Below are 21107 nucleotides of genomic sequence, written 5' to 3'. Positions count from 1 at the left end.
TAATAGCGTCCTTATTTAACATCCGTTATTATTACATATATTTATTTTTCCCACCTTATTTTAATGTTAATATCCCCTTACCCAATTTCTCTCTCTAACATAATAATTTCTTTCCCTCCTGAGCATGATATTTGCATAGAGAACAGGAAAATTTATGAGAAAACGTCGAATACTAAACGTGCTTTGCTTTGTTAGAAATTAGGGTTAAAATTCCAAAAAGTCAGCGTTTGGCACATTTATTCTAACATATCCGCGCTGCTTCCCACCGTGTAAACAACAACAGCTTAATTCGCGATTTTACATGTGCCACCAACTCTCTCCCATCATAACTATATTGACACACAACTCAAAACCGTCACCTTTTCCTTGAAAACGTCACAATAATTCCCATTTTAACACAAAATACTCTTCCTTTTATCTCAAAATCTAAATTTTATAGTTTCTATTTCTTTTATGCTTAAGATGTTTAGTTTTCTGAATGAAGATGAGAAGAAACTGATATGGTGAAGAACACATCTGCTACAACTTGCAGCATATAGCATTTGGATAAATGGTGTTAACTATTGATTCTACTGAGCATGGCAAAATTGCATTTCCTGTCCAAAACACAACCTGATAGAAACAAGGAATATACATAGATATGTTGTTTAACGTTAAAATCTCAGTGCACACGAGGCGATTGCCGTTGAGCATGAAGAGGGGACGCAGTGGGAGTTAGATTTAGCGGTGACCGGTTGTTGCGTGCAGGAGATTTTCTGACAGGAGTGTGAACTCTGTGGTGTTCCGAATGGGAGTTTCTGGAAGAAGCTTTGGGTGCTTCTATCTGTTCCAGAGTGGCTAAAACCTCTGTCATTGGAGGCCTTGTCTTGGCCTCACTGTTCAGGCATTGTAGGGCAAGTGTGGCAGCCATGAAGGCACCCTTTTGCGGATACTGCCCCTCCAACTTTGTGTCCATGATCCGGAACAGTCTTCGTTTGTCGCTCAAATATGGTTTTGCCCAGTCCACCAGATTCTGCTCCATACCAGCTATTGTTTTATCCACAGCTCTTCTTCCGGATAGAAGTTCAAGCAACACAACTCCAAAGCTGTACACATCACTTTTCGCTGTCAACCTACCTGTAAATCAATTAGGATGTTAGTTCAATGTTTTAACAATCAATTGTTTATAGCATAGAGACTTCCAACACATTAACATTTTCTTCCATCTACATCTCGTACGTGAAATTAGACATGGATGGTCCGATAGTAGATGAAACAACAAACCAAACAATTAACAAATATCCTAGTCTTATAATAGACTAACTCATGACTCTGATATCAAATTAAAAAGTAAACTTCAAGTTTAACTCGATCATATAAAACTGACTTGTAAGGTTTACATCCATTTATATATGTTTATCTCTTATCGACGTGGGACTTCCAACATCAACCATGAATGTTAATAACAAAGTAAAAGCATTATCTGCCACAAAGCATACCAGTTGCAACATATTCAGGAGCTGCATATCCTTGAGTACCCATGACTTGAGTAGATACGTGAGTTCTATCACCGGTAGGACCCGCCTTGGCTAAACCAAAGTCAGAGAGTTTAGCATTGAACTCCTGCAATCCCTTTGCATGATAAGTGTAAGCAGTTCACAGAAAAAGAAAAACGAAAAACTGGCAGCATCGTTTATATTCTTGTTGATCTTACCGCATCAAGTAGAATGTTAGAGGCTTTAAAATCACGGTATATGACTTGTGATTTGGCGTTATGAAGAAAAGAGAGTCCTCTAGCAGCACCAATAGCCACTTTCATCCTCACTGACCAAGAGAGTGGTTGTGGTCCTCCTGTCAAGTAAAATGAACATATAAATCTCGAATATATATGCAGTTAAAAAAGGAAACTCAAATATAAATCTCGAATATGTGCATGATGGTTTATGTAACTTACTTCTAAACAGGTGGTTCTCTAAGCTCCCTTTCGGCATGAACTCATAGACCAATAGCCGATTCTCTCCCTCCAAGCAGTAACCAATTAATTTAACCAGATTTGGATGGTACAGTTGTCCAAGGTAGTTAACCTCAGTCTGAAATATTGATCAAGAATTTCATTACCATGTGTATTGAGAAAACAAAAAAAAAGTACCTTTTTTTTATTTTTATGCAGGATTAAAGGCAAACACTTACCAACCATTCTTTATGACCTTGAAAACCTTCAGGTTTGAGCTTCTTTACAGCAACGACCATCCCTGATCCAGGCTTTGAAGCTGTAAATGTGTGTTCATCGATCCATCCTTTGTAGACGCATCCAAATCCCCCTTCACCCAGAAGACTATCGGGCCGAAAATTTCTGGTGGCATTCTTCAGCTCATTGAATGTGAAGGACTTAAGATTTGGAGAAGACAAGATTTCACCCTCAGACCTCGGTGTCGGAAGACTTAAGGCGTTGCTTTTTTCACTGTATGATGGAATAGATAAGCTCGAAGGTGTAGTTTTTGAGATTCCTGATGCAGAAATGAAGGGGAAAATTGGTTAATCCATATATGGTACCACCACAAACAAAAGCAAGTAGCCAAATAATTGAGCTTTCAATTTTAACCATCATCAATACACTGCAAAAAAAAAAGCAAGTTTCTTTATTTATTATTCAATCTCATCATTTCAACCCACAATCCTAATAATCTCAGAAAAACAACGCCAAATCTTCCACTTTATTACTTTATGAACTGCTTACAATTCAACCAAACTTTGATCCTCATAGCCTAAAATCAGACCATAAGGAAACGTTTCCATCCCCAAAAGAATTAAAGGAGAAATATACTAAAAGCATAATCATAAAAGTAGAAAAATGATATTATTTCGAAGAATCTGAACCCTTATATCATATATATCTCAAGCTGAAATTTTTCAAACAGTAACCACTAACAAAAAAACAGAACACAACCCTCCAAAAACATCATATATTTACTGTACTACTACGAGAAAATAATCAAACTTTATCCAACCCAGTTACCAAGAGAGACAAAAAACTAAACTTTACAACCTCCTCAACCCAAACACGAAAACCCAGTTCTCAAAAATCAATGAAAAAGTGAGCATCAGGATCATAAGCCTCCAGAAAACCGAAAACAAGAAAAAACAGAAAGAGGGTAATGATCTAACGTGACGAACCAGAAGTGGATCTGGAGCTCTGAGCTGCATCAACTTTGGCAGAAGAATCTAGGCAGTTACCCATTAGGCCCTGCCACAGTTGTCAATTCTACGCAACACTTTTCAGAGAACGAGTGAAGGAGACAAAAAAAAAGGGTTCCGAAGTTTGCAATTTCTAAGGAAGTTGAGAGTGGAAGATGTTTGGTTGGGTAGTTGAAAGAGAGAGAAAGAAAATTATGACAAGATAGAAATAAAGAAAGACGAAGAAGAAGGTGGTGAGGGATTAATATGCGTGGGGAACAGAACAGGGATGAAAAGAATCACTTCTGTTTTCGGATTCGCGTACGCTATGAAGACTCTCCACACTGACATTGGAACCGCGTCATACGCGGCCACGTGTCATGAACCCTCTATCTCAACCCTCGGAAATACGAGCTCGTCAAATTTGGTTTATCGTTTCGGAATTTCCCAGAATACCCTCCTCCTTGTTTTTTTATTTTCTTCATCCACTCTTTCTATTTTTTAACATAAAAGGACACAAAACAGTTGCGTAGCTATTGACAAACTAATTGACTTTTTATGTCGCATAGAATTACTTTCTTATATCAATTTGCTTAAACAGTAGGAGAGTTAAACACTGAGAGCGTTGTGTTAAATTAACTAAACCTGCTGCTACATTTATCAGAAAATTAAGTACTTAGTTTAGGAATACACTTTTTCTTCAATAGTGCCTGTTTTAGTAGTTATAATAAATAAACTGGTCTTAAAAGTTCATATCAATATACTGGTAAAAAACAGATAGATATTAATTTCAGGCTTAAGATGCATAAATCAAGTTTGACTTCAAATTTAATTTACTTCAAAACTTGTGTTTTTACAAACAAGGTGCTTTTATGTTTTAGACAAAAGTCATCAATAAGAAAAGGGAACTTTTGAATGATTCTATAACAACTAATTATCATTTTAAAAAGTAATATAATTTTTTTCAAAACATATTGAAACCAAAAAATATATATATATATATATATGTGATTATCTTATATGTAAAAAAATTAAATATATCTTAATTGAATGATAATGCAGTTTTAAATAATTCAATTGTTCTAATTATATTTATACCTTTAAATATATTAGGGATTGTTTCTACAACACCTATAGGGCACTTCTATCTCCTTAATGTCTTGATCTTTAGGTCTTTTCAATTTTTTGTTTGTGTGGTTCTTCAAGGTTCTTAGGGATATACAGGTAGAAGACACTGTAATACTTAAGTCATTAAAGATCCGAACATAGTGTATTAAATGTTCATGAATGTGTCGCAACAACCATACCTGAGACATTTATTTATAGTAGTTGTTATGGACTTTCATATTTTTATTGCCTAATCACGGTCTAGTCATATCTTAATCAGCCTTGGTTGGTTCATAATTATCATTGTCAAAATGTTAATTTTACCTTTATTCTACGATCGATCGATTTTATCAACCAATCTAAGAAATCAGTCCAAGAGTGTACTAATTGGTATGGAAGAACGATCCTAAAGTGTATTATCCGATCTTGCCAATTGGTTTGAAAGATTGATCCAATATTAATCAATCTTAATCATAATCTGAAGGGTGGTGTAATGATCGATCTTGTCGATCAATAAGAAAAATCAACCCAAAAATACTAGTCAATCTTATCAATCCATAAAAATCATATTAAATTAGACTAAAATCATATTTAAATCTATTTTAATTTGTTAAAGATCCAATTAAGCACTTTTAGTTTTTAATGGAAACCCTTCCCTCAAATTTATCAAATAATATTAACTTCTTTTCTCACAAAGAGGGAAGTTAAAAAAAATGTAAAATCCCATAATAAAATAAAATAAAAAGTTTTATTATGTTTATGTGGGAAATTATGATAAATGGAAAGGGGTAATGTGGGAAATATCGATAAAGTGTCGTCACTTTTAGGTAAGCATGAACGTCAACACGAAACAAATAAAGACAGCGCAGATGAGAAGATGAGTGAAAGAAGGCATCATCTTCTCTGTTACAAAAACACATAACACTTTATTTAGTTTTATTTATTAAATTAAAATATCTTTAAACTAAGAAAGTGGATGCCCTTTGAAGCCGTTGACGATCACAAATTCATTTCACACCGATATGGTCCTAAATCTTCCAATAGTGAAAATAACATATATCACAATCTAGAAACCACAAAACAACTGCACATATGATAAATCACGGTTTCTCCTTTTAAATCGGTTTTATAGAGGAATATTCATCCACCATGATTCAATTTCACTTTTGAATTAAACATTTGATTAAAAGGGGTGGAAAAGGAAGGATCTGGAAAAAAAAAGATAAAATTATTTTAGTTTAAAAAAAGGGGAGAAAAAAATGTACAGGAGATTTAATTAGTGTAATAAAATAAATTTAGTACTCAGTTTGGGGCTAGTGTGTCAAATATGTACCCGGTTTAAAAAAAAGATTCAATTGCATATTAACTTTTGAAAAAGTGCTTCAATTAGGTCTCTTTCAGACATGACTAACGCCGTTAGTCAACATGCCACGTGTCAGTCTGTAGTTTTTTTAATTTTTTTTAAATTTTTTGAAAAAAATTTTAAAAAATGCCACGTGTCAAGTCCCTATGAGTGACACGTGACATTGTCATTGCAATGCACATGTCATACACACGGACTTGACACGTGGTATTTTTATTTTCTTTTTCAAAAAATTTTAAAAAAATAAAAATTAAAAAAAATAAAAAAAAATCAAAAAAACCACAGATTGACACGTGTAGGGATGTCAACGAGGTGGGTAGGGTACGGGTAGTAATTCATTCGTACCCTACCTGTTGGATAAATATCTGCCTCGTACCCGTATCCATATACGTTTGGTATCCGTTATGCGGGTATCCATATATTTTTTTTCATATTCGCGGGTATCCACGGGTACCCGCGGGTGTTTACAAAATTATTTAAAAATTAAATATTTAATCATAAATTCAAATAAAATAAAATAAAATACATCACTATCATAAATTTTAAATAAAATTTAAACAAACTCAAGTCTATACAAGTCCAAATAATTATAAAAATAAATATAAAATGACGTAACACAATAAAAATTCTTTAATTAGTGTTTTGATCAACAAACTCACTTTCTCCGATTGATTCCTGAAAAATAATCAAATAATAAACATCAACTACTACGTGCCAAGTATTCTTATTTTGATTCCATCATTTAGCAACAAGCATACCATAAACGTCATTGTCTATATAGAGTTTGATGTATATGTCCAATTTCAAATAAGGGAAAAAGAAGAATGTCAAATGGGTGTACTTAGAAGAATACAACGTACCAATACTTAAAGCTAGAAGAATGAAGACAAAAGACAAGACAAGATGTGCTATATATATATATATATATATATATATATATATATATATATATATATATATATATATATATATATATATATATATATATATATATATATATATATATATATAAGGGTATTTTTGTGAATTAAAGTTTACCGGGTACGGGTATCCATAGGTACGGTTACTATGATACCCGTACCCGCCCTGTTAACATGCAGGTATCAAAAATACTCGTACCCGCGGGTAGAAGGTATCCATTTTTAATATTCGTTTCTTACCCATTGCGGGTTTTATCCGCGGATACCCGCGGGTACAAATATTTTTGACATTACTAGACACGTGGCACGTTGACTAACGACGTTAGTCAACTTCGTTTGAAAGGGACCTAATTGAAGCACTTTTTCAAAAGTTGGGATGCAATTGACATTTTTTTTAAATCGGATACCTATTTGACACACTAGCCCCAAATTGGGTACTATATGAGTAATTATACCTTTAGAAAATAACTTTTAGAATATATTTAAAAAATGTAAACTAAAATTAAGCTTAAATTTAAATTAAAATAAAATTTATTACAACATTTTATTAAATAAAAAAATTATATTTCAAAATAAACATATATTAAAATATCAAAATTTAAATTGATTAATTTTATTTTTATTACTTATTGTTTATGTTTTAAATTTATTTATTTTAATTAAAATGTATTAAAAAAATAAAAGTTAATGGTGTATTTGGATGAGGCAATTTAAGGGAGTGATTCATTTATTTCTAGAATTTTAAATTCTTTGAAGTAAAATGACTTTTTTGATGAGAAAATTAAAAGGAAATTGAAATTGAAGAATTTTAAGAAGGTATTTCAAATGATTAAAATAATATAATTTAAAATTCAGTTACAATGAATGAAATTGAAATTCCACTAGTTGTGAAATTACAAAAGAGTCAGCCAGGAGTCGAATATCAAGCCAAGTCGGCGTGGTACAAAGGTCGAACCTAGACAGTCCAGGTTGAAGGTTGAGTCGTGTCGACCCGAACCGAAGTTTGAACAGAGTTGTCCCGAGTTGAAGGTCGGCCTGAGTTGGCCTGAGCCAATGGTCGATCCAAGTCGGTTCAAGCCAAACATAAAGTCGAGTCGACTTAGGTCAAAGGTTGAGTCGTGTGGGGCTTGTGTCAAAGTTTGAGCCAAGTTGGCTCGTGCTCAAGGTTGAGTCGAGTTGACATGGACTGAAGGTTGAAATCAATCAATTCTAGTTGAAGGGTGAGACGAGTTAACCCACTATAAAGGTCGAACTTATCACCCTAGGTCGAATCTTTTAAAGTCGACCCATACTTAAGTTTGAGACTAGTTGTTGTATTCAAGGATAGAGTTGAGTTTGCTTTAAAATAGAAATTAAATTGTTTTATCTAAAAATAAATAAAATTTAAGATAGTTCAATTACTCTATCCAAACAAAATATTTAAGAAATGAAAAAAATTGTAATTGCAAATAATTCAAATACTATGTATTCTAATTGAAATTGTCAAAATCTTTCGTCCAAACACAAAGTAAAAAATAATTAATTTTTTCACAAAGAACGTAGAAGATATTAAATAACGATTTTCCTTCTATTATTTTCAATATTTTATATTCTATTTTTTTATGTATATCTATATACGGTAAATATATGTATTTTTTTCTTTAAAAACAAAAGATTATACTAAGTTGGATTTCATCTATCATTTGGTCAAATTCAACTAGATCCAAACTAATATATTTTTATATGAAGTGGGTCATATATTTCATGAGTTTATGACTTAAATTAGTCTGCATAAATTTATTATTTTATTTAAAGTTTCAATTAATTTTTACAAAAAATAATATATTTTTTAATTAGATTAATATTTGAAAATTACAACTTTTTACAAAAAAAAAAATCAAAATTTTGATTTAATTAACTAAATTCAATTCAACAAACTCAAATTAAATTGAGCTTAACATAAAAATATTATAAATGATTACCTCTAGTATGTAACACCCCCAACATATAAATTCAAAAATTTTAAGTCACTACTTAATAATATCAATACTCAAAATGTCATACATATCTATATAGAATGAGTTTAAAGACTGTTATAACCCCTTACAATTTATTTCAAAATGACATCTCTTAAACATGTTAAAGTATTTCAAAATATGAGAAATAAGTTTGATACAATTTGCAAAAGAAAGATAAAGACTTCATCTTCTAAAATATCATTATCCTAAGCCATCAATGACTAGCTCCAACTCCCGAGCTATTGACCTTGTCTGTTTCTATCCTTGTTCACGTATTACTATACGATTGTAAGGACATAACACAGGGTAAGCTAATGTATTTAAAAAAAGAATAGAAAAGAAATAAATGGTATTATAAAAGGTGTCAACAAATTTAAAAGTCAAACATGTAATAGAGAAATAATTTAAACAAATAGCTTTTATATGCTAATGTGAACCAGAAATTTTGTACAATTTAAAATTTGTATGATTAAATTTTTTATGAAATTTATTCTCATGTGTATTTAGAGATGACAAAAATACTCATGGTCACGGATATTTATAGATAGAATCCACCGTAGATAGTTGATACCCATAGGTATTTATTATCCGCTGGTAACAGATATTTTAGTAACTGTTTATAAAAAAGGTTGGGTGTAGATATTTTAGTACCTATTTATTAGGTTAAATTTAATTAAAATTAAATTAAATTAAATTTATATTATATTTTTTTATAATTTTATTTAGATTTTATTTTAAAAATTTATAAAATATCTCTTTTTAAATATTTATGGGTATCCACGGATACCCGTAGATTTTTTATAACCTGTGGGTATTTTTTTAAATGGATATTTGGCAAGTAAACATGCAAGAAACAATGTGGAATTGTTTTTACGGGTCAGTCTCTTGCCATTGTATTGAATGGACTCGTTAAACTCTATACATGTGATGCTTAGTCCTAAGTCCGCAAATAATTTTTCGGCTCTAAGACCAAATGACTCAAACCAAGTAATGAGAAGATTAACCCCACTAGTTCCATAAGTATATTTTTTCATATCATGTTGATTATCCTGTGAAGCTTCCTTTGACTCACACCATCTAGATATCATACCCTATGCGAGTGAGATACTGGTTGAGTTAGATAGTCTCATTCTCGAAATTTCATTTCAATACACTTTGACATCTTAAACAATAGTATTTTTCCTTTAAAATAGCCACCAAGAACCAAACGTATCATTTCTAAGCTAAATAAAACATAAACATTTTAAATAAAAAAATTAAAGTTTTTTCTAAAACTCCAAACAGGTCGTCCGTGATGGTCGAGGCACTCAACTATGGATAAGCAATAGCAAAAAAAAAATGTTTCTAAACAATTGAATTTTTTTCCCTTTTACCAAAATATCATACTCAACTTACCAACACTATTATTTACAATAATACCAACCTTTCAAATTTATTATTTTCAACATCACATTTATATTACAATTGGTCATATAAACACAAAAACCCATAACAACTTAACATAAGAGTTTTTATTAGCTCAATGTCTATCCTTACGTAACAAGAAATTCATACACCTATCCATTTCACCAAGAATCATTTTCTTCTCCATATCTTTGTCAAAATTGTAATCACATCAATACCATTATCATTATGCAGTAACACAAATTCAATACTCATCAAGGAAATTCCTAATCAGCATTAATGCATAAGAATCACACAAACTATTTATGTCATCACTCTATAATTCATTAACAATCAAATATATATTCATTTGCAAACACTACATAGATCATTGGAAGTCTCACAATTTCACTAAATTAAACTTCACCATATCGTTACAAGTTCTGCAATTATTTATTATCATTTTAAAGTAATATATATTAATAAAGAAATCAGAGTATTAATATATATAATTCTACTCTTTTTAAAATTTATATTTAGGTTCTCCATAATATACAAACCAAGAGGGAGTGAATTGGTTCTTTGCAAAATTGAGATTTTATGGTGTTTCAAAGCATTTTACATAAACTTTTATAGATCATTTAACAAGATAAATGTGAGATGCATTGTTAAAAGCCTAATCAATCACAGAGAGAGGGAGATTTAGAGTAAGAAAAGCATAAGAAACACAATGTTTTATACGGGAACAAATCTACATTCAACTTTTCTAGCGATCTGAGCTAGAAATTTCTATAGAGATTAATATAATTAGATTACAAGAACTTCTATAATCCTAGCCTAGACTTAATCAAGCTCTTGAATAACTTCTTCAAGAAATACAAAGAATAAGTGATGCTTCACATAATTACCACTAACTTCACCACAAAGTTGAATTACGAAACAAAGAATGAAATTATAGAATAAAGATACAAGAAAGGTATCACTTGACTGATGATGTTACAATAAAAATCTCATAGCCAAGAGAAAAGCTCTTCAATCTTTAATCTTCTTAAACCAAAAACATTTTTAACAATGTTAGGACACTCATATCTCTCATTATCGTTATCTTGATTTTAGAATGTCAAAATGTTGTTTTTAAAAGATAGAATGTGTAAAAAATAATAATAATAATGCAACTATCAGGATTAATCGATTATATTAAATGATTAACCGATTAAAGTGTTATTTGCAAGCCCAGAAATTAAAAATTGTTTGTATTAATCGATTGTGTTATTTACTTAATCGACTAAATGCTTAAATTACCCTCTTATTAGATGTTGGATTAATTGATTATGTCTAAATTTAATTGATTAAGACATAAATGAAACATGGTTTCAATTTCTATTAACCTAATCGATTAATGTCTAATTTTAATCGATTAAACAATTAATTTTTATACTTTTCTTCTTGAATTTGATGAAGTGTACATCAAAACTAATAATAATCAATTATTGTTTGTTTAAACTGAGTTAAACGAGTTTGTCTAAAAAATTGATTAAATTTATTTTATGAGCTATTATTGAACTACTAAATATTTAATATATTTAAAATTAGGGGTGACAATTCGGGACGAGCCAGACAGACTCATAAGCTCGTAGAAGAAAAAAAAATGTGGGACGTGCTAGTGTGTTGAACCCGCTAGCCCACACAGGCTCGCAACCCACACATGCTTAAGGTGGGGTGGGCTGACCTGTTGATTCGTTTACAAAATTAAATATTTAGTAGTTCTCAAATAAAATAATGATTTTAGTTCTTGAATATTAAATATCTTTTTATGTATTTTTAGGTTAACAAATTTGTACTTGTCTTTTAAAGTAACATGTTACTATTGTACTTTAGCTATAATCTTTGTTGCTATTGTTTCTTGTCTTTTGATTAGTTATTCTAGTTAGAATTATTTCGATAAAAATGAATATTAATTATTATGAGAAAAATATTTTACTCATTACAAATACAAGCTAGTCTACGGGACGTGGTGGATTAGAAAAATAAATCCGTTTATGAACTGTGAGACAGGTCAGCATGGCCCACACTTTATGAACAAAAACGCGGGACGGACAAAAGCGAATCGGACTAACCCACTTTGCCATCTTATTTAAAATGTTCAGTCCTTGTCGTAAGAGAGATAAGCGTGTTAATATCTAACTAAAAATAATACAAAAATAAATTCTCATCTTCTATATTAATTTTGTAAAATTCAGTTTGATTTAAATTTCATTTATTTAACATATATGCACATTAATAAATTACATCTTTCGTTTTACATAAATGACCATTCATATATATCCAGTTCCATATAGTCCTTTAAAATATGTTAATCTGAACTTGTCAAATGTATTATATGTTGTCTATGCATACTTATTTTATGTATAAACTATTCACCATTGTCTTCATCCCAAGGTTGCAGAACCCGACTACAAATCAGAAAAGTATTCCATTCTTTCTTTCCATCAAATTATCATTTTCTTTTTCAAACACGCCATCTTCCTAGTGTTTGACATTGCACATGCTGAAATATTACTATAAAGGGACAGTGAAGTTACTTATAAAATAGGAATTTCATCATAAGAAAATGTTATAATTTCCCTATCGAAGATATTTCTTATATCATAAAGTAAATGCAATTGCGTAATTGTATTCGTGCAAAAAAGCTAACAATAATTGATTGATGGATTCATTACAGTCGCTGATAATCGTTGAAAATGATAGAGACTTCACGCTGAAATCAGAGGTATGGGACCGGGTAATGCAGAACTGTAATATTTGCTTAGGTATTAATAAATGTGATTTTTAATAACTTTTTTGTTTTTAAAAAAATTATTAATATTATGTTAAACGTATTTTAACTAGAAGTAAATTATTTAAAAAAATTAATGTCATTATCGATGAAGTAAATTATTTAAAAAATTTCTATTATAGATGTAGTTAGAAAATATTTTATTTTCGTTAATGCTTTCATAGGATTCAGGAACGAATTCCATACAATACATTAGGTTTATGACTTTAATGGCTATACGGATTGGTCTGACCATTCATTTAAGATTCAGTGTATGAAAACCTGTGCTTTAAATAGGTTGAATGAATCTATTTTTCTAATATAATTTTGTATCTATACCTGTTTTTTAATAATTAAGGTCAATTTCATTGGGCGGATAATATAATATTTTTTCCCAATAAACTTATTTTGCAAAACAAAAAAAAAATTAAATATATCTCTCCATTTCATGGAATCACATCTTTTAATTTGACATTCCTTTTGTATTTCTTCTTCTAACAATATTTTCTTTTTCAATTCATGGGAACTTTGATGAATGTTAGAATATGGATTTTCATCTATTTTGTTTACTTGGATATCTACTTTCTTCAATAGATATTAATCTTCTTTTGATTTTGATCTTTCTTTTATATTCTCTTTATTTGTAACAAATTTCTCCTTCATCAAATTCAAAACAAATCTTTTGTCTTTCATGTGGACTTTGAATACTTTTATGTTGTTAGCATATTTGATAACATAAACTTTATTTTCAAAGAAGCTTTTATAACATTTCTCTAATATTTGAACAACACTTACTAGATTTTGAGAAATCTCAATAACATATAAGATATCAAAAATTAATTTAATATTTGAATGAGTTTTAATTGAAGTTGTTCATGTACCTTCAGAGCAAGTTGTTCTCCATTCTCATTTTTTACCTTGAAAATATTTTATTTGTTGAGCTCCTTGAAAAGTTCTCTATCATGAGTCATATGGTTTGTACAACCACTATCTATAGTCAAATCTTTTGTTGATTTGCTCCTTGTGACACATGATGTTGTAAGAAGTAATTCCTCCTCTGATTTATCCTCCACAATTTTAACTTCTTCTTCATAATCTTGGGATTTGCATACCTTTAAGCAACCCATGAGATGACAATCACAGTAAAATTAAGAATCAATGTCTTCATCATGTTCACCATCAATATATGATGAATTATTTCCAAGGAAATGTCCATATAGTCCAAGAAAACATGACTAATATTATACATCTTCTGTCATGCTATTCAAAAATATAAATGAAAAAATTACACATTTTTGTAATGCTAATTTAGAAATTTTTTTTATAAGACGATTGTTTGAGAAATTTACCATAAAGATTATAGTTAAAGATTAAAGTATCAACATATATAACTTGACAATCAAATTAATTAAACATTCAAACTATTCAAATATTATTGAGCAACATTCTATCATTTAAAAATATGAAATTGTGAACCATATAATTAATTAGGAGTAGTAAATAATTATAAAAAATAATTAAAAAAAATGTTGGTGGGTTAAGTGGGTCAACTCACTTTCAACCCGGCTCAAACCCGTCTAAAGGGTGGCTTAAGTGAGTTGGGTTGAGTTCAACCCACTTTTGAAAAAACTAAATTTTTCTAAATCCAATCCGCCTCAAATTCGTGGTGAGCCGGGTTGATTCACAAGTTGAAATCCAATTTGACATCTCTATCAAGAGATATAAGAAATATAGTGTATGAAGGAACTTGTTGTATTTTGTTGATATACTTTATATAGAGTAAAATGTAATCAAATATCAAATATAAAATACTTATGATATCTCAATCTTAATACAAAATAATAACTAACTTCTAAAATATATTTCTAAAACCGAAAAATTTCATAAAAATTAATTTAAATAAAAAATATTAAGTAATATATATAAATCAAAATTAAAATTATACGGAACATTTTTTTATATTTTAATTTTGATTTTTGATTTTTCAAATTTCTTCTTCTCCTTCTTTTATTATCTTTGCAGAAGAAAGATAAGATCAGAATTTGAACTTGTAGGAGTCGAATTTTGAAACTAGGAATCAGTCTCTCAAGCTCAGAATTTGATTTATCTGTATCCAAGTTTTGAATTTGTACGATAAATAAGTCTAGCAAGGAAAGAGAAAATAAAAAATTACACCCACAAAAAAAAAATCAAGTACAAAAAGATGGAAATTCAAGTACAAATATATAAAATTCAAATAACCACATAATAAATAAGGAGTTGAAAATATTATTTAATATTTTTTTATTTAAATTAATTTTTGGAAAATTTTCAGTTTTAAATCAGTTTCAAAGGTCATATAAGTATTTTATATTTGATACTTAATTACATTTCCTTTTATTTTATAGGTTTAAATACCTTTTTGTCCTTATTTTCGTAATGTTTGTTGCGGATGATCTCATTTTGACAGAATGTTTAAAATGGTCCTCATTTCTACCGAATGTTTAAAATGGTCCTCATTTTCGCAATTCGTGTTTTATTTGGTCCTTTCTATAACGCCGTTTAAATCATTAACGGAGCATTGTACATGTGACACGATGACCGGGACTAGCCCGACAACCCGGATGGGCTCGATGACCGGGACTAGCCCGACAATCTGGACGGGTCCTACGACCCAAACAGGCCCGACGACCCGTATGGGCCCCACGACCCGGACGGGCCCCACAACCCAGAAGGGCCCCACGACCCGAACGGGCCCAACGATTCGAACGTGCCCGATGATCTAGACATGCCCAACGACCCGAACGAGCCTGATGACCCGAACGGGCCCAACAACACAGACGGGCACAATGATCTAGACATGCCCAACAACTCGAACAGGCTCGACGACCCAGACATGCCCGACGACCCGAAGAGACACAATGACCCGGACCTGCCCAATGATCCAGACAGGCCCAACAACCCGAACGGGCTCGACGGACCGGATGGGCCCCATGACCCAAACAGGCCTGACAGACCGGATGGGCCCCACGACCCAAACGGGCCTGACGGACCGGATGGGCCCCACAACCCAAACGGGCCCCTCGACCTGGATGGGTCTGATGACCCAGACTGGCCTAACGACCTAGACGGACCCGATGATCCAGACAGGCTTAACGACCCAAACGAGCTCGACGACTCGGATCGGCCCCACAACCCGGACGAGACCGACGACCCGGACATGCTTGATGACCCGGACGAGCCCAATGATCCTAACATGCCCAACGACCCAAACGGCCCTGTCCGGGTTGTTGGGCTCATCCGGGTTGCCGGGACCGTTCGAGTCGTTGGGCCTGTCTAGATCATCGGGCCCGTCCAGGTCATTAGGCACGTCTGGGTCATCGTGCCCGTTCGGGTCTTTGGGCCTTTCTGGATAATCGGGCATGTCCGAGTCGTCAGGCTTGTTCGAGTCGTTGGGCTTGTCTGGATCATCGGGCTTGTCCGGGTCGTTAGGTCCGTTCGGGTTGTGGGGCCTGTTTGGGTTTTCGGGCTCTTTCGGGTCATTGGGCTTGTTTGGATTTTCGAACCCGTTCGGGTCATTAGGCTTGTCTGGATAATTGAGCTCGTCCAGGTCGTAGGGCGCGTTTGGGTCGTCGGACCCGTCTGGGTCTTCAAACCCATCTTGGTCATCGCGCTTGTCCGGGTCGTCGAGCCCATCCTGATCGTGGGGCCCGTCCGAGTCTTCGGGCTCATCCTGGTAATCAGGCCTGTTTGGGTCGTCGGGCCCGTCCCAGTCGTGGGGCCCGTTCGGGTCTTTGGGCTCGTCCGTGTCATCGGGCCCGTCCGAGTCATCGTGCCCATTTTGTTGTTGGTCCCGTCCATGTCGTGGGGCTTGTTCGGGTCGTAGGGTCTGTCCCGGTCGTGGGGCACGTCTGGGTTGTCAGGCCTGTCCACGTCGTTGGGCCTGTCCGTTTTGTCGGGCCCATCTTGGTCGTCGGGCCTGTCTTGGTCGTCGGGCTCGTCTTGGTCACCGGGCCCGTCCGGGTCGTCGAGCTCATCCAATTCGCCTGACCTGTTTGTGTCGTCAGGCCCGTCCTGGTCGTCGGGTCCGTCCGGGTCGCTCGACGTTATCTTTGACTCTTGCTTAATGTAGTATTATTTGCGGGGCTAACCCACCTTAGCTCTAGTCCTAACCCACTAAAGAGGGGGCTTTGGGGCTGGGGCTTTTTTTTGGCCCCCTCATTTGGGGACCCCCTAAAGGAGGGCTTTATGAAGAGTGGATCAAGGCTGACCCATGGACTAAGGGCCAAATTGACAACTCTATTCGAGGGTACTTTGAGAAATTTCTTTTCTTTTAGAACTTGTTTATTTTGTACTAAACATTTATCTTTGCATGCCACAAATTATATTTATGATTGTATTGGATACGTTTGATAATGTCGAATCAATTGTGGAAATTTGTGTGTAATATAGTTGTCAAATTAGTTATTTTTAAGGGAAAATGCTGATTCTATGGTGAGTCCAAATGTATTGAATGAGACTTGTTATGTGAAATTATTTTGACTCTACTAGTATCTAACTCATATAAAGGAAGATGACTAGTGGTGGGAGTTGAAGGAAGATTCACTTAGCAAATGGTATGATATGAAAGAGAATCATACTTAGAGAATTAAGGAAGTTAACATGCACTACTGGATGAAATGAATGAGTTACACGTGATAAAAAATTGTAGAGAAGGGAAGAGAGGGAAGACAGTTTGGCAGGTTCAGAGACTCACAAGTCCAATTAATACTCTAGTCTCCTGGAAGCAAAAGTCTACATGTCGTCTTTGTAGTACAATACATGAACCTTAGTAAATTAATTATATTCTATTTCACATATTTAGTTTGACAACTTTGATGAGAAGATATGATATCTTTCCATTTGAGTTTATTCACGTGAAGACTAGTTTACCATTATTATATTTGTGTGTCTTTTATTTCTTTTCTTATCATATAATATAGTATGATATAATATAATATGGTATGATATTATATTATATATGGAAGTAGATATAGTGAAGGAAATAATAGTTCTGGAGTTGAAGCGTAAAAATGAATTAGTATAAAAGTAATTTAGATAATGAATTATGAATGTATTTTGAAAAACAATCTTATCCAGCTATGAAGTGTAATGTGAATCAATTTATTTCTAATTCCTTATGCTATTGATAACATTTTGACATTAAATACGACATTAAATACTGGTTAAATGATATATGTTAGAAAAATGAGTTGTTACATTTGTTTGTTGTCTTTAGTTATTCTATTTACATCATGGTAATTATATGTGTAAATTAAAATTATTTTTATTTTCAAATAAAAGTATTTCAGCATATTTTACCTCACTAAAAAATTTATATTTCAAAACCATTGATTTTATAAAGGTCAAATCTTACGAAATTAAGATTAAAGACATCAATCCAATGTAGATGCACCCTCAGATTTTTTTTTCTCACTAACCTCAAATATCTTTTTCATGGAAACACTCTTACTCAAATCTGATAAAAAAAAATTGTAAACAAAATTCCTTACCTTAATATTTAATGTAACTTCATTTTAAGGTTATTAGTTAAATTCAAAAAATGATTTTTGTTTATGTGATTCAGAAATATACAACTAATCTCTTTTAAAACATAAAGATCATTGAAATAGATTTTATTTCTCTTCATAATTTGTTTATTATAAACAAGAAAAAAAAACAAACCTGTGTATATGTTTAATAAACTTAGTTATCTAATTATCAAATGTGTTGAATTTGGCTGGTTGGTAATTTCAGTGTAATGGGTTGGAAAATAATGAAGCAAACTGGTGCCTAACGTGGAAAAAAATAGTACCATAATAGTACTACTGTTATAGTGAGTGGTTTTATAAAGCTTAATTTTGTTTCTTTGTTAAATTGGAATACAATTCCTCAAATCGTGTCTTGCACATGTCAGCAAGCAAGTAAACAATTCTGAGTCAATTTTGTTATACAGAAACTTACGAGTCAATGGGTAGAGAAAAATAAGACAGAAAGTTTAATTTGTAAAATATTAACACTGAAATATCTTTTATTTGGTATATACAATTATTTTTCTAATTTATCTTTCAATATATTTCTTATTCGATAAATATTATGAACAAGTGATTAAAAACAACTTATAGGTATTATCTTTGGTTGTCCCAAAATCAATTAAAATTTATTAATGGACAAAACAGTTATCTCAGTTGTGTAACTGATTTGATAAATTTCGTTGCTATAATTCTTCATATTTTGTGTGATATTTACTAATATTTTATGAAATTTAATAATATTCACATAAAATAAGCAAGAAATTAATTTCTTTTAAATATTGTAGAAAAGTTAAAAAAAATCACACCGAGAAATTTTAGTGATGCAAGTATTATTTTATAAAAAAAGAAAGAAAATAAAATTCAGTTATTATTTCAGTCAATATTTTACGAGAAATAATAATAATAATATTAATAAGTTGATTAATTTATTTTTATACACAAAAATTTGAGGTGGTATTTTTTAATGTTAGAACTTTGAAGATATATAAGTCTTAATTTTTTCTTATTTATTTTAGTTTTTAATATTATATGTTTTGTAATAACATTTTATATTTACAAATAGTTAAAATTGTAGAGAGATTTTACCGACGATAAAAATTAGTTAGTAATAATTATCAATGAATTTATAATCGTCATTAATTATTAATGGATTAATCGATCTCTCGATAAGATTTGTTGACTATTACTTTTCTAATGAATTTTTTATCATTGATAAACTAAAATTAGATACAAATGTTGTTTTAGTCCGTATAATAATAAATTAATTAGAAATTTATTTTGATACAGATAAATTTGAAGTAGTATTCTTAATAGTTGAATTTTCAAGAGGAACACTACAGAAAAAAAAAATTATTGGCAATCACAATTTATCAATAAATATAAAATTCGTTGGTATCAATTATTACTGAGACCAAAAATTAACCAATAAATATAATCAATAGTAAAAATTCATTGGTAAATTATTTATCAGAAAATATTCATCATTAATTATTGATAATTGTTTTTGTTGATAAGTATTGCGATTTGGTATTCTATCCTCCTTTCCATGTCTTCTTCTTCTTCCTTTTTTTTTTCTTTTCTTCTTCTATCCTCTTCCTCCTTGTCTACCCTCAGTATCATGTCAGTTGTTGTCCTTGCGTACATCGTCTTTGACTTATATTATTCTCCCTCCTTCCTTTCTCCCCATCTTCTTTCTCCTCCACTCCCCTCTCCACTTCATCCTTTGTCCCTATTGTTGTTGTCACTGTCACCTTTACCATTGTAGTAGTCATTGTCGTTGTCGTTGTTACCATCATAATCATTGTCTCCAGTTCCTACTCTTTCTCATTCTTCTCCTCCTCCTCCTTTTCCTTTTGTTCCTTTTCTTCTCTTCTTCTCACTCCTCTTATTTGTAACAAATATTTCGTTGAATTTGGCAAAAATATTAGTGCTTGTTTTACAGTAAAATTTATGGATGAAATTACCGATAAATTTTAAAAAACACAATTACCAACTAATTTACCAATGAATTTTAAAAAGTGAAATTGATAAATTTATTGATGAATTTTCAAAAAATATAATTATTAACAGGTTTAAAAAGATTCATTACCAATATTTAACAACTGATTTTACCACATCATGGTCAAAGGCTAAATTCAAAACTTTAACACCCATCTTATCGACAAAATTTATTGACAAAAATATCTAACAGTAATAAAAATTATAAACTATCGATGAATTTTATCAATAAATTCGTTACTAACAAATATTTTTATTGATAATTAAAATTCTATAATTCATCAATAAAATACATTTGTAAATTCTATTTTACCAACGAATTTTTTTCTTTGAGAAATTATATTTTATCTAGAATTTTATTTTTTGTTGATAAAATACCATTGATATTATAGCAATTTCTTTTAGTAATATGTATACTCTTTTAATTTTTAATATTATATTTCTTTTTTATTTTGTTTAATGATATTTTATCATCCTACAACTAGTAAAAACACAATATTTAAAAAAAAAAAAAACATTAGCCGGCTTTGATTATTGTTTCATCTTTAGTTATATATTTTATAACATATTCACAAGATTATTTATTTTATTACGAAACAAACATTTAGTATTTCAAAAGACAACCTAAACTCCCATTTATTTAGATTGACAAACTAATGGATGAAGGTAAATGGACATAACTGCCATTAGTTTCTCCTCATCTAATATCTTAATTTATGACACTTAAATTATCCATAAAAGAAAGAGATCTTTGTTAGAGTTTGAGTGTGTCTATTTATACATAATTCAAACAGTGGTTCAAATATCATCCCATATTTG

At 31.4% G+C, this 21107-nt stretch overlaps 1 protein-coding gene across 1 annotated transcript; it reads right to left on the bottom strand.

The window, feature by feature from the left end:
- Positions 1–501: 501 nt before the first annotated feature.
- Positions 502–3458, bottom strand: LOC114173573 (probable serine/threonine-protein kinase PBL3). The gene is made up of 6 exons (XM_028058059.1): positions 3154–3458; positions 2170–2486; positions 1934–2069; positions 1694–1830; positions 1479–1602; positions 502–1116 (listed from the first exon to the last, which is right to left on the bottom strand). Exons 1-6 carry the CDS (start codon positions 3215–3217, stop codon positions 662–664), a joined length of 1233 nt encoding a protein of 410 aa, XP_027913860.1. The 5' UTR covers positions 3218–3458; the 3' UTR covers positions 502–661.
- Positions 3459–21107: the final 17649 nt, after the last annotated feature.

This window comes from Vigna unguiculata, chromosome 2, assembly GCF_004118075.2.
Source record: "Vigna unguiculata cultivar IT97K-499-35 chromosome 2, ASM411807v1, whole genome shotgun sequence".
In the NCBI taxonomy this organism is placed as follows: Eukaryota; Viridiplantae; Streptophyta; class Magnoliopsida; order Fabales; family Fabaceae; genus Vigna; species Vigna unguiculata.
The sequence above is the reverse complement of the archived record's forward strand: the minus strand, read 5'-3'. Positions and strand labels throughout refer to the sequence as shown.

Coding starts and splice junctions, on each gene's coding strand:
- LOC114173573 (XM_028058059.1), bottom strand. CDS start 3,217: ATGGGTAACTGCCTAGATTCTTCTGCCAAAGTTGATGCAGCTCAGAGC. Junction 2,070..2,169: donor AAGGTCATAAAGAATGGTTG/GTAAGTGTTTGC, acceptor TCAATATTTCAG/ACTGAGGTTAACTACCTTGG. Junction 1,117..1,478: donor TCCTGAATATGTTGCAACTG/GTATGCTTTGTG, acceptor ATTGATTTACAG/GTAGGTTGACAGCGAAAAGT.